Source organism: Mytilus galloprovincialis, chromosome 8 (genome assembly GCF_965363235.1).
Source record: "Mytilus galloprovincialis chromosome 8, xbMytGall1.hap1.1, whole genome shotgun sequence".
Taxonomy (NCBI): Eukaryota; Metazoa; Mollusca; class Bivalvia; order Mytilida; family Mytilidae; genus Mytilus; species Mytilus galloprovincialis.
The window spans coordinates 73,948,226-73,962,324 of record NC_134845.1 but is presented as its reverse complement, the minus strand read 5'-3'; the positions used below and the strand labels follow the sequence as shown (position 1 = coordinate 73,962,324).

Here is a 14,099-nt window from a genome sequence, read left to right as displayed (position 1 = left end):
CTAATACATGACAATACAATATATATACAGTATATAAGAACAACATCCTCCGTAAGAAAATCAGAAATAAAGACCTGTGTCATGAGTGCATGACACGCCAGTCGCTTTTTCGACGAATAAAGTTCTAAAACTCCTCACCGTCATATTAAAAATTTATAAAAAAAATCTAATGGGAGGTTATTCTAACAGATATAAACCAGTCACAAAAGTTTCAGGAAAACTGCTCAATGAACTTTGGATTTATTATTCTAAAAATGGGAAATTAAACTTCTTAATGAATAAAACACCATAACTCGGAAATGTCAGATCTAACATTTACAAATATCGAAAGGGACCTCACGTCAATAGTAAACCGAAAAACGGCGTATAAAAACGAAAAATATAGGAATCAATATACCAAGGAACTTAAAATTTATCAAAGTTTTACATATTTGCGACGATTTGTATTGGCGTTATTTTTCTTCTCGCGAAAGTCGCGAAAATAATTTTGTTTACAGTATCTGGTTACATGTATTAAAAGATGTGATTAGTAAAATGAAACTAAACAAAAGTTTGAACCACCATATCTTTGTAAAAGAATGTAATAATACCAGCCAACATATGAAACCTTCAATGAGGAATATCTCCTCCAAACTCATACAAGTCATAGGACATAGTTAATGAGAGTGCATATACGATTAGTTCCTGAATTTAGTTTGCTTTAAAAAAAAAATCACAAGCCTATTAGATATTAAAGATCATAACATACCTTTGAAAGCTGTTCGTCTAAAACTTAAACTGCCGAAAACTTATCTGAACATAACATTTAAATGAGAAGGTCAACCCAGATGTAATTTGTGCACCGATAACGTAATATTGATTCACTTTTATGAGTGTCTGGATGGGTTTGGCGTCTTCATTTCCCCACCCTCAAATAGAGGTAAGTTTACTCTACTTATTTTATTGTTTGTGAATTATAATCTATTTGTTATAGATTAGTTAACATCCGATTATTTCTCTATTATTTATTGTTTTTCCCATTTTCTCCTCTTTTTTTCACATTTGTCTATTATGTAAACCCTATTCAGCCCTTATATCCATTAATCGTTTTCCCGATTTTCTATATTGTATGTCTTAATCGTGTACTAAGCGAAAGGTTCTCTTAGGGGATGAATTCCACAACCATTACACTACTATTTTAAAGAAACCCCAAATACTGATTTCCGCGATACGTTTTTATCGGAAAATATTCATCAGTTATGATCGAGGCAAAACGTTTGGAAGGTATTTAAAAGACATTATGATAGTTGAAAAACATACAACCCTAAAGATCCTAATTTAAAAATTTAAACAGAACAGTAAAAAACGGTTAAAGGTTATCTTTGTCTGAGAGCAGTTCAACCTTGTAAACAGAGTGATTTCATGATTTAAGTTTTCCAATATAAAATTTTATTTGAAAAATAAGTACACCACTGAAATATCATCTTCATTGACACTAATATACTTTTTTATATCCACACATTGTATTTGATTATATTAATATATAGAGATGGACAATTACAGGTGTTCCACTGCGACCAGATACCCAACAAGGTCAGGTTTCTGCTCATGTTGTACGGGACATCGCTTGAATGTGTAATGATTGAATCAAGTTTATGAAACATGGTATATAATGTTTGTTTATTTAACTCTGAACTAGCTTTCAGTAACTACAAGTAAACTTAAATCGGAACATTGCGTCTTTTGTCTTTTCGGTCTTTTCGATAGTTTTCTTTTTATATAAAAAAAAAAAAGAAGGATGTGGCTTTATGTTGAAATAATCATTCTAGCCTTTTTGATACTGATTTTTATAGGTTTTTCATTATGCTGTGCGGTTACACTTCTGTCTTTGGTAGGAAAGCACTCGCTAAAATGATCTAAAATGTAACATTTGATACACGATCTGAAGTGTTATAAACAGTTTGATATAGCCGAAAACAACAACGACAAAAACAAATACATATTTTTTTTATACATTTACTGTGTACATATAGAGTAATAAAGGACATTTTTTTAGTTTAATTTACACAAAAGACCAGTGTGAGGTATTGACGTTTTTCGTGTTTTATTATCCTCGCCTCGTTCCTATGTTCACAATGATGATCGACTACCCTTTATAAATATAAAATTGATAGGGTTATTTTTACATTTTAGTGTTTTTAAAACAGTTTTGTCAGTGGCGGATCCAGAAATTTTCATAAGTGGGGGCCCACTGACTGACCTAAGAGGGGGCCCGCTCCAGTCACGCTTCAGTGATTCCCTATATAAGCAACCAAATTTTTTCCCAAAAAGGGGGGGCCCGGGCCCCCTGGGCCCCCCCCCCCTAAATCCGCCTCTGTTTGTTTTTGCTACATCCCACAGATTGGACAGATAATATCAGGACGTTTTTTATGCCCCACCTACGATAGTAGAGGGGCATTATGTTTTTTGGTCTGTGGCTCCGTCCGTCCGTCTGTGGTTCCCTTCGTCCGTCCAGGTTAAAGTTTTTGGTCAAGGTAGTTTTTGATGAAGCTGAAGTCCAATCAACTTGAAACTTAGTACACTTGTTGCTTATGAGATGATCTTACTAATTTTTAAGCCAAATTAGACTTTTGACCCCAATTTCACGGTCCACTGAACATAGAAAATGAAAGTGGGAGTTTCAGGTTAAAGTTTTTGGTCAAGGTAGTTTTTGATGAAGCTGAAGTCCAATCAACTTGAAACTTAGTACACTTGTTGCTTATGAGATGATCTTTCTAATTTAATGCCAAATTAGATAATTACCCAATTTCACGGTCCATGGAACATGGAAAAGGATAGTGCGTATTCGTGTACTTTGGACACATTCTTGTTTTAAAATCATTTTTATCTGTTTTCAGTCAACCATGCAGTCATTAAAAATCCCCAGTCACATTGTCACGTGTTACAACGTTTTAGAATGCTACGTTTCAACTACGTTTTGAATAAAAATATTTTTTTAAAAGTTAAGTTTTACTAAGTTTGTGCTACGTTCTTATCACGTTTTGTCACGTTCTTATCAACGTATTAGTACGTGTAGACCCACGTTTCCACAACGCATTGATACGTTTCGATACGTAGTTAGATCGTTTTTTTTTACGTAACGCTCCGCTTTTTGATACGTATTTACTAGGATTCTCATTAGTTTCAATGTTCGCTACGTTTGTTGTTGAATTTTCAAAACATACGGGGCAGGTCCCGTGTTGAACAAACTTTAAGGATCACTACGTTTCGATGCCAGTTTCGCTACGCTTTCAAAACGTAGTAAAACGTAGCTATTAAAACGTGACAGTGTGACTGGGTCTTAAACTGATTTTGTGAACAGTAGAGTAAAAAGTGTTTTAAAAAAAAAGGTTAATATAAAATTGGGTTCGAATAACCATATACATAGATATATACATCTTTGACCATGTATGATAACATACAAAAGTTTCTGTCATAGGAATAAGAAATTTCTCTGCAAATGATAGTCTGTTTCTCCTTTATTAGCTGTCCTTGTGTGTATTGAGGTAATATTTGCACCAATGGATGTAAAATTAAATGAATTATTACTTTTGTACTTTATAGACCTTATACAAATAAATATGCATGATTGATTTACAATAACCCACAAGCAATCATTGGGCATAGAAAAGTCAAAGATCATAATAGTTTTCCTTCTTGTGAAGTTTGTGTATGATATTGCGAAATACAAGTTCTTGGGAAGAACGTTCAATTTCTAACTATAGACATTCTTTACTTGTTGATATTTTCTTTGCGATTATACAAAAGCTACATATAGACTCAGTCAGTACTCCATTTTAACAATCTGCGTATGCGATTTTACTTGTTTGTGAATTTCATATGAAGTCCAAATGTTTGAAATGAGAGTAATAGGTGTAATTTTTCATTTATTTGAAAGACTTAGTTATACATTTGTAGTGTAGGACTCGGAACCGCGATGGTACTCCGAACCGCGATGGTCACGCTGAAGTACGATGGTCTACGCTGAAGTGCGTTGGTTAACACGCTGAAGTGCGATGGTGACATTGTGACGCCTACTTGTTGTTAGATACGCTGAAGTGCGATGGTCTAACTGTGACGTCTATAGTACTAACTAAGCAGGACACTTTTAATTTTGTCAAATAAACTAGTAACTTGTTCTTGTCATGTCATCGCGAAGAAATTGCTTACAACACATTAATCTATTTATCTGATATCCCAACAGTACACTCATGCTTGACTCATATATATAGTGAGACGTGACGCCTTTTCTGTAAAAAAAAAAGCTTAACGATTAGGGAGCTACCATTTGATTTTTATGGGGGGGCTAGGATGAAATTTGAAAAAAATAGGCAGGACAGGAGTTTTGTGTAAAAAAAAAGGCAGGATGAGACATTTGCAAAAAAAAAATGTCAGGACGACAATTTAGGTAAAAAAAAGTCAGGATAAACTAAAAAAAAAAGGCAGGACCGAACAGAGTGAAAAATAAAAAGGCAGGACAGAGATTACAGCTAAAAAAAAAGGCAGGACAAAATTTTTCATCCTAGCCCCCCCATAAAAATCAAATGGTAGCTCCCTTAGTTGTTTCTCTGTTGAGAATCACAAAGTACACCAAGTTTGGACCATTCGGGTTTATTTTGACCTAACCAATTGAGGAGATAACTGTATACGTGCATTTTTTCTTACAAAGTAGGGTTCATCTCATACCAGGAAAACATTTCTAACAATTAATCTTAGTTTATTATTAAGTTTTAACACAAAATTATGTGATGTATACTCGAAGAGAAGAGTAAATTAATATTAAGATCAATGCATTTTATTGTTCTTGCAAAACGTTTTCGGCATGAATTATACCAGCTTCCACAAACACTGTAAGCACATCTGCAGACCAAGATCATCTTTTAGTCGCCTTCAGAAATGGTTTGTTTTCCGACTTAGTTTGACATATTTTTCTAACCTCCACCTTAGGATTTGAATCCTTCATTTCATTCTGTTTCCTTTCCTTTGTACGTATGAAACCTTAAGCCTCATTTAATTTAATAAAGATGTATTTCAAAACGTCACATTGTCAAAACGTAATTGCAAAACCACTTCAGCGTGACTATCACTCTTCAGCGTCCCCATCGCACCTCCGAGTCCTACACATTTATTATTGCTGGTCGGATTTCTATTAACTAAACAATTAACATAGCTTTAACTCTAATGCTTAAAACTGTTCGGGATTTGAATCCTTCATTTCATTCTGTTTCCTTTCCTTTGTACGTATGAAACCTTAGGCCTCATTTAATTTAATAAAGATGTATTTCAAAACGTCACATTGTCAAAACGTAATTGCAAAACCATCGCACTTCAGTGAAAGGACCATCGCACTTCGGCGTAGACCATCGCACTTCAGCGTGACTATCGCTCTTCAGCGTCCCCATCGCACCTCCGAGTCCTACACATTTATTTTTGTTTGTCGGATTTCTATTAACTAAACGATTAACATAGTTTGAACCTTTCAGAAAAATCAAACTGCATGAACGCGATTTAAAAGTCTCTCTCAAGTTTCGACAAATCTCTTCGCCTACGCTTTTAGATCTCACTATTAATTGTAAATATTTACTCTATTTTTCATACAAGAAGTACATTTGTTTAGGGATGAACTATTCATAAATCTTAACAACATCGAAGTATTATATTGACAATTATATAATACTTCCATGGTTACAACAACAACTACAAAGCTGCGCGTCAGCCTCGTTACTAAATCTCATTTTGTAAGTCCTAACAATTGCTGTCCTCTTTATTTTTTTGTTTATTATAATAGCATTATTGTTTGTCAGAAAGTTGATAATTCTTAATTTCTCATTTGTGTAACTATATACAAACAGGGATTTAATGATTAATTTATTGTTGGTTGTTTAATGTCCAATGGCAAATATTTCGTGGATGTTCAAGAAGAGAATTCATTAACAATGACTACTATATGTAGGTCTTTTAAAGAGGCCGCCAAAGATGAAGGTCGAGAAATGTTAGACTGTCACTGGAAAATGAGGACAGATATTTGCCCTCGGTACATGCTAAATACGAACACCCCAAAGAGTTGTTTAATGGAAATGAGAAATTTTATTTAAAAGAACTTGACATGTATCTACGTTTGAAAAATAAAACAAGGATTCAAAACTTTGATACTTGCTGCTTAAAGTATAAAATTTATTTGAATAGAAATTAATATAAAAGTTTTATTTGTTTATCAAATAAGTCAACAGGCAGACCCATGCAAAGGGTTTCCGGGTGTTCAAGTGGGTTACATGTAATATTGACATTCGGAATGTTTTTTTCATGTCAAATTTAGTTTGCAAAATTAATGCATATTTATATCCTTTTTTTTTTTTTTTTTTTAGAAATAACCACAAAGCGATACACGTATGTGGTAACAGTACGGTATTTGCAGAGGTGCATGTTTAATTTAAGTAAAGCATATTCAGGACGAGAATATGTTAATGCAATATGAATATTAACCCTTGTACTAGACCGACAGACTGAGCCGAATTTTCAACGGGCTAGTTCACAAGGTGACAGTCCACAGGAACACATGTCATCTTACCCTGACATATTATTCTGATTCCGAGCCGATCAGTCTTTGCTCTTACTCCTAATGCCGCGTGCTTAGCGGAGAAGCAATCCATATCAATTATAGGGTTTTGTTTGACCCGGCCGGGGTTCAAACTAACGACCTCCTAACTTGAGGCAAAGACGCTACCTCGAGACCACCGAGGCGGTTTTATAAAGTAAAAGCAACGTTCGTGTTTTTCCTTCGTTTACAATGTACCGAACTGACCGAAATAACATGGCGATACATACAAACATCATAATCCAGCTCTCGTAGACAGAAAACATATATGATACGCAATTTGTTAACCACGATAATAACATAATAACATGATTTATCAGAAAATCACCCGATCTGTCACTCAATTTAGTTATTATAACTATTCACGATGCGTTATGCAAGTCATCATAATAATTGTTCTCTTTTGTAAAAAATAAATGAAATCACTGTACTGATCTATACATGCTATACTAGATAGAAACGACAAAAAAGTCAGCCATATCAGATTTGACACCTTACGTGACACTAATTTTTTGAATGGATTTAAAATAGATAATCTGTTGAAGAAGAAAAAACGACAATAATGTTTTCTGCATTTACAGTGTATTGTTTGGTTGTTTTTCTTTTTGTTGTTATTGTCGAGACTGCTAGCGCGGCGACCTCATAATTATTCGCATCTAAGCCCTCTTGGGAATTTATGGTTAAACCGGTAAATAGAAAAAGAACTTCATCTTCTTGTTTATATTCATATCAACTCCCCTGGTTGCTTAACTAAAGGTGTTTTTTTTTAAAACAAAATGCATTTAGAATTAAAAACCAATTGTTCAAAGAACAATTGAAGGTCTTTCCACAAGTAAAGATCTATTTTATAATCAAAATATCAAAAATCAATCTAAAATGTCAGTTCCTATGACTTTATAATGTATAAATATGAACTTAAAGCAAAGGTCAAAATCTAGAACATCCTATTAACCTTTGACCTTGACCTCAATTTCAAGGTCACCAACCAAGGACCTCAAATAAAAAGACCCTAGGTCTGTAATATGTATAATAAATGAGTTATATCACTTTAGGCATGATTTTAAATATAAGATGGGCGAAAACTCTCATTTATTGTTTACGCACCCTTCCAACCAAAATTTATAAGTTACAACATGTCGCAACTTACAATTTAGTAAAATAATTTGTCAATATCTTTCCCGGTTGTTGAAAATAAGTGAAAATATGCCAAACGGAAAGGTGGAAAGAATTAGTAAACAATTATTATATTAACCGCAAACATAATAATGACCATACGGTTAAGTTTGTATAGGCGGATCCAGCCCCCTCCTTTTTGTGAAAAAAAAATGGGTGAATATTGGGATTCCCGGTATCACTGAAGCATGACTGGAGCGGATAATCGTGCATCAGGTCAATCTAATTAAAATATTGATCTCTGATTTCGTTATACTATTTTAATTAGATTGGCACCAGGTCTATCTCAAAACCTGCATTCAAATTTCGGTCTTTATAATATTAATAAATATTTATTTTATTATAGTGTCACATATTGATTTATATCCAGCCAGTCATCAAGGACAATTCACCTATTAAAACCAACCTACTGTATACTTTTCCGGTACAAAAATGTATAACAATGATATATTTGCCGCTAGAAGTTAAACAACAATCAATCAATCACCTCGTCCCAGCATGCAGTAACTAAACGATTAGCTGCATTTTATAAAAATGACTGGAGTCACGTATTTTTCATATTCTTAATATTGAAAGTTGCTTAACGGTCAAGGGCACGTGGCATTACTCCCGTTTTTTGGAGGTATTAGTGTATCTTAATTTTGTTCATTTTTGTCGAGCCTGCGACATCTATGCCTAGCATATTAATCTATTGCAATAAAAAATCATAATATCTAATAAAATTTGTAGATTTAGCTAACAAAGTCCTTCTATTTGTATAAAGTAACATTCGTTTACAGTGGAAAATTGTTTTAACATTGAATAAGCTACAATTAAAAATTGCTTGCTGGTCCCTCTCTGTGATTACCATTATATTACGCTGGTTCATTTCCCAATCAATCTGTCACCAAGGGAAGATAAATAAACAGATTTTTGTACATAGTCTTTTTCAAAAATGATGAACGGTTCTTTATATTGGTATGTAATCATTTTAAACGTTTCAAATTTATGAAATTATATTCGTACATCAATGTTTTTGATACATCAATAACAAAAACTGAAATATATTGAATTGATACATTTTGTAATTATTCAAAATTATATCAGAAACCTAAACTTAATTATAAAATAATGAACCTGTTAAGGGGAGAGAATACTCGCATAACTTTTTCGAATTGGCACATAATACAACGAAATGCCACTCTTGCATACAAATGGCACATCAATACAATTAATTATCTGCGAAATCGTCCCCCACCTTCAATGATGATTCTAAATTATAAATATAACCAAAAGTTGTTAATCTATAGATAGTTAAGACTAATGAAAGCTAACCCAATGTAAAAATATTTCTTTGCAATTTTTTAAAACTTCCTCAGAAAAATACTCGAGCCACTTGACTTTCATAGCTCAAAATTAACGTTTTTACACAATATTTGAGTAAAGTAGTTGATGATTATTCGCTTCTCAAAGTGTAAGACGCAATAAAAATCGTATGCTTGCACCATCCTACCGAAATACGGATTTAATTAAGTCCTGAACATTTCGACATTTCTTCGTATATTTTGAACAAAACCGGTTTTAACCAAATCACAAGTACGTGTTAAGATCCGACTAAATACCTATTTTCCTATATGGTCAGGTAAAGTTGCTATCATACTATGCCTTTCAACTTTGAACTTATTTGGTATTATTACTGTTTTGATCTGAGCTAAACAATATGTGCAAGTTTATAAGAATTATTATTAAATGCCTAGAATCTCCTGGGTAATCACTTTATGTCTCTATTTTACATTTGTATTTAAAATTTATACTATGTTAATTTATTTGTATATGTCTCTGTACCATTGTACTTTGGTTTATGAGAATAAACTAAAAGATATATATGAGCGCCACTGATGAGTCTTATGAAGACGAAACGCGCGTCTGGCGTATTAAATTATAATCCTGGTACCTTTGATAACAGTAATTACTATTAACATGCATGGATTTTTATGACACTCTGATGGAAGCTAATCTTAAAGGCGATGAAATAGCATGTATAGCCAGTCAAGGTCGTTAAAAACTTCCATATATATATATATATATATATAAAGAAAAATCTTGATATTTTTTTAATTCTGTATTTTACTGATAACTGAAATCCCCTTTAAAGCAACATTTCACTTTTAACACTGACAGTAGCAATCGTAGTCGAGTCCCATGGTTCCGCAGAGGCCCTTGTAAATTTGTCAGCTATATATAAAGCGTTGTTTGTCTTTTAGTCGTTTTGGATCATGTTTTTCCTTCATTTTGTTGGTCTCACTTCGACTTATGTGAGTTTTGTTTCTCCTTTTGGTATTTTCATCGCAAATCGTTAGTTATAAACAAGAATGAGGATTCCTAAAAGAATATAGGTGCGCATGCTTTTCTCCAAAAAAAAAATATTGCTATAAGACACAACTAAAATAAAATTGAAAATGCAAACAGAAAACACCCCAAGGCCAAAACATAGGGAGAGAAAGGACAATTGTTTTCTTTATTATCGTAAAATTGGCTGCCTATTGAAAGGACACATATATACATGTCAATAATAACAATGATATACATTTTGTATTAACATAATAGTGGGAGATATTATGGTTATGGACATAATTGTGCAAATCGTGATACAAGCATGAAATATGGTATAAAGGTTGACTAAATGATACTAAAAAAAAATCCGCTGCTGGCCAGAAAAAAAATTCATTTTTTCAAGATGGCCACCACACATTTCGGAAATGTCGTCATTACAAATTGACAATAATTCGTTAATCCTTTAAAAGGTGTGTTATATGTAAAATCCAATGTTAGATTTGATAAAAAGTAAATGACAGTTCCTAAATTACGACTAGACAATACATTAATGAAACTAAAGGTGACTTCCGGTTTCAAAATACCGGCAAAAAAGTCAACAATTTCAATTTTTATACTTTCAAGCAACTTCACAAGGGATGTATAATTCAATGTAAGTTATGATAAAACGTTTAAAAAAGTTCCTAAGTACGACGAAACAACACATAAATGAAGAAAAACAGTGACTTCCGGTTCCAAAATGGCGGCAAATACGTAGAAAATATTTTTATGATTTCCATCAACTTAATAAGTGTTAACACTTTGTTAAGTTTAAATGCCTAGTTTGGTTAGAAAGACAGGTTGCTTATTTTATAATTATCTGATAGTTGCCTTTACAACAACCCTTACAAGGAAGGCCAGAACGGTAGCATCTACAGTTACCGACACAGCTCGATTTTCGGCTCCGCATTTCAAAGTTTTCTGACACGAGGATGCAACGGCAGTCAAAGAAGTCCATTTTGGTTTTCAACTGTCACTGATTCTTTCTTTCATCCAACCACAGTGTTCATGACTTGGAACACGTACCTGTCGAATACATGAATAATGCTGAGCCCAAGCAACTCCTCCTTGATATACTTCTCTTTTGATGTGCTCTGCAAAAGAACCTCTTGTAGGCGGAATTGCATCACAATGCCTCTGCTTCCTGGCAAACAATTCACATCGTGGCTCGCTCCATACTTTAGCCTAAATAAACATCTTTTACATCAGGAAAACCTTCCCGGCATTGTTAGCCAAGCTGACCTTTTGCCTCTTTCGTGACAATTCGACAAAGTGCCACATCCACTAAATGCATGGACGAAAGGAAAAGCAGCAACACAAGGACCAAACGCATTTGATATGTTACGTGCAGGAAGCAATCAAAAGTCGTTATTCCTTCCATAACCTATCCGCAATTTTTTCTACCTAATTTTGCGATTGCTGCAATTCTTGATACTACTACATCTGTGTCAGTACTACCTAAAATTACATTTTACAACACTTTTCATAATCATGCCGAACATGGACAAACATTCGTGTATCTGTTTCTTCATGATTACAAGGGGATAGATAGCAAGTATCTTTATTGAAATTGCAAAGAATATTTTCACCATGAGTAACATACACATTTGTATTAGTCTCTTAAGAAGCAATTTTGTCAGCAAGAAACTTGAACAATTTCGTTTTGTTGTCATCTTCACAGAGAAAACTACTCCATACCCTTGGTGTTCTACCAGAACCAACACCTTTCCATCTGGCACAAGAACCCTGCCGTCTTGTCACAGCTTTTAAATCATTCATTTTGTAAACATCAAATAGAATGTCTACTTTTAAATACTTATCGATGCAAGATTTTACATAAGGCAGTATGACATCATTAGCATAATCATCAAATATTTTTGCCCAACTTTGTGACCTGGAATTAACCATTGTTGCCCCACCAACGATAAATGCGTCCGAATTCGGATCAGCAAATCGCAGAATGTTTCAGGTAAACCCATTTGCAGCGATTTAATACCACTATTTCAAGTGGCATCCTGAGATAAAGACGGAGGAGCAGTTTGGTTTCAATGGATAAAGAAATCTTACAAGTAAAACTGTCTACTGTGACAAGAAATGAAAAGTCTAGAAAAGATATCGCAATCCCTTTTAAGGTTCTCTAGCTTTGTTTTTGACAAAGACGTTTCCAGTTTCATTTTGAGGCCAAAATAGGAAGTTGTTCTTTTTTATTTGGTTATAAAAAGCAGGGTTTCCTTTTTTTTGCATTTGCTTCAAAAGATCTTCGTATTGTTTGGACAAATATCTTGGAGTTTATTTACATATCTTACCTGTTTCCGATCAACAATTTCCTAAATGAAGTATTTTTTTTACACATCTGACGACTCTTCTAGAAATGAATTTCCAAACTCGTTCATACTTGCAAAGCCTTTAAAGCTGTTTAAAGAAATCTTTTTGTGTTTTCGTAGAGTCTTTGTTATGTCGTTCGTCTGTTTTAGAATGACCCAAACCACTAGATCTTTCAAATTAATCTTCTAGTATACTGACTCTTGGTCCAGCTACCAAAAGTAACCATCCATTTGTCTAAATGGGATCTTCGGTTAATCCTATGTCACCAATATCGCCCTTCACAATTACATTATTCTGCTTTTGTGCCTGATCAATTGTGTTACAAGAAAGAAATTTACTGGCCTTACGTACAGTGAAATTACCATTTTCAAATTCTATTGCCACCTGTGGGTGATGTTCGGGAAGGGAGGTCATATCTCGGAGATTAGTCGGTAACGATCGAGCATAATTTACACGACCAAGACCTTAAACAATACACTATCATGCTTTATATGGACTGTCTAACTCATGAAATGAGCATAATACCAAAATCAGAAGAAGTTCTTAATTTATAATTGAACGCCAGGAATTAAACTGTAGTCGAGATGACTCTATTTCCTTACACCAGTCTTTTAAATCATTGAACGTCACAGAGTCATGATATAATTATATATTCTGAAATTAACAATTTTTGAGCAAAATACCTGCAGTTGTCTGATGCGCCTGTCTAGTCCTAGGTACATTTGAACATACATAAAAATAATCTGCCGTTCTTGGTGTTGCAATATTGGCTTCAGTAAGACAACATGTCTATCCCCTATCACGCAATATATTACCCAGAGTTTTATAACAAGTCATTTCAATGTGCAATCCACCAAACATGACGATACACTTATATTTTCCTTACAAATCAGGCCATTCCCACTGAATTTGCTTAGGCATTTCAAAAAGTGGCTGATTTGCAGTTACATTTGATGTTTCTCCAGATTAACTACATTTTCGCCTCAACCATCGAATACCTGAGAATTGCCTGGTAGTGCATACAAATCGCTCTTGATGTCTATAAATAGTTTGCACATGCGCAAAAGTGTGAAACACATGTGTATCATAACCTTGAAAAATGTTATTAAACCAATTCATTATATCATTAGAAATCAAAAAACACTAAACATATAGTAAATAGTTCAAATGTTTTTGAAAGAATTTTGTTACATTTTCGCGCATGCGCAAATACTGGATATGTCAAATATTCATTTTTAATAAATATGTGATGTAAGGAAGGTAGCCACCAAACCTGGTAATTGGTTTTTACTAAAAGAAGTTCAAAGAAAAGTTTTCCAGAAAAATCAGTATTTTCAAATTAAAGAAAACAGCCATTTTAGAAAATGGCCGTGGCCATCTTGAAAATTTTTTTTTTTTTAATGGCCAGCAGTTATTTCTTACAAAGTATATGATAATGATGCTTTGTGGTTATTTTCATGCTTGTATCATCATTTGCACAATTCCCTCGATTTTGCTTGTTAATATCTTCCACTATAAGCGAAAGCAATCAGTATAGTATTCGTCGGAATTCTATTGGTATGTAATTCGCCATAAAATAAGACACACAAAAACGTACAAAAACACGAGACACCAAAGACGCATTATTTAAGTCATC

At 33.6% G+C, this 14,099-nt stretch overlaps 1 protein-coding gene across 2 annotated transcripts in view; it reads right to left on the bottom strand.

The window, feature by feature from the left end:
* Positions 1 to 13,200, bottom strand: part of LOC143042553 (uncharacterized) — a 72,434-nt gene extending 59,234 nt beyond the window's left edge. The window contains exon 1 of one of the 2 annotated variants that reach the window (XM_076214930.1): positions 13,147 to 13,200. In XM_076214930.1, the coding sequence (XP_076071045.1) occupies positions 13,147 to 13,197 (51 nt within the window). In that variant the 5' untranslated portion in view covers positions 13,198 to 13,200. Of the gene's footprint in view, positions 1 to 748; positions 881 to 13,146 lie in introns of those variants that run through there. The other variant, XM_076214933.1, reaches the window with a different exon arrangement.
* Positions 13,201 to 14,099: the final 899 nt, after the last annotated feature.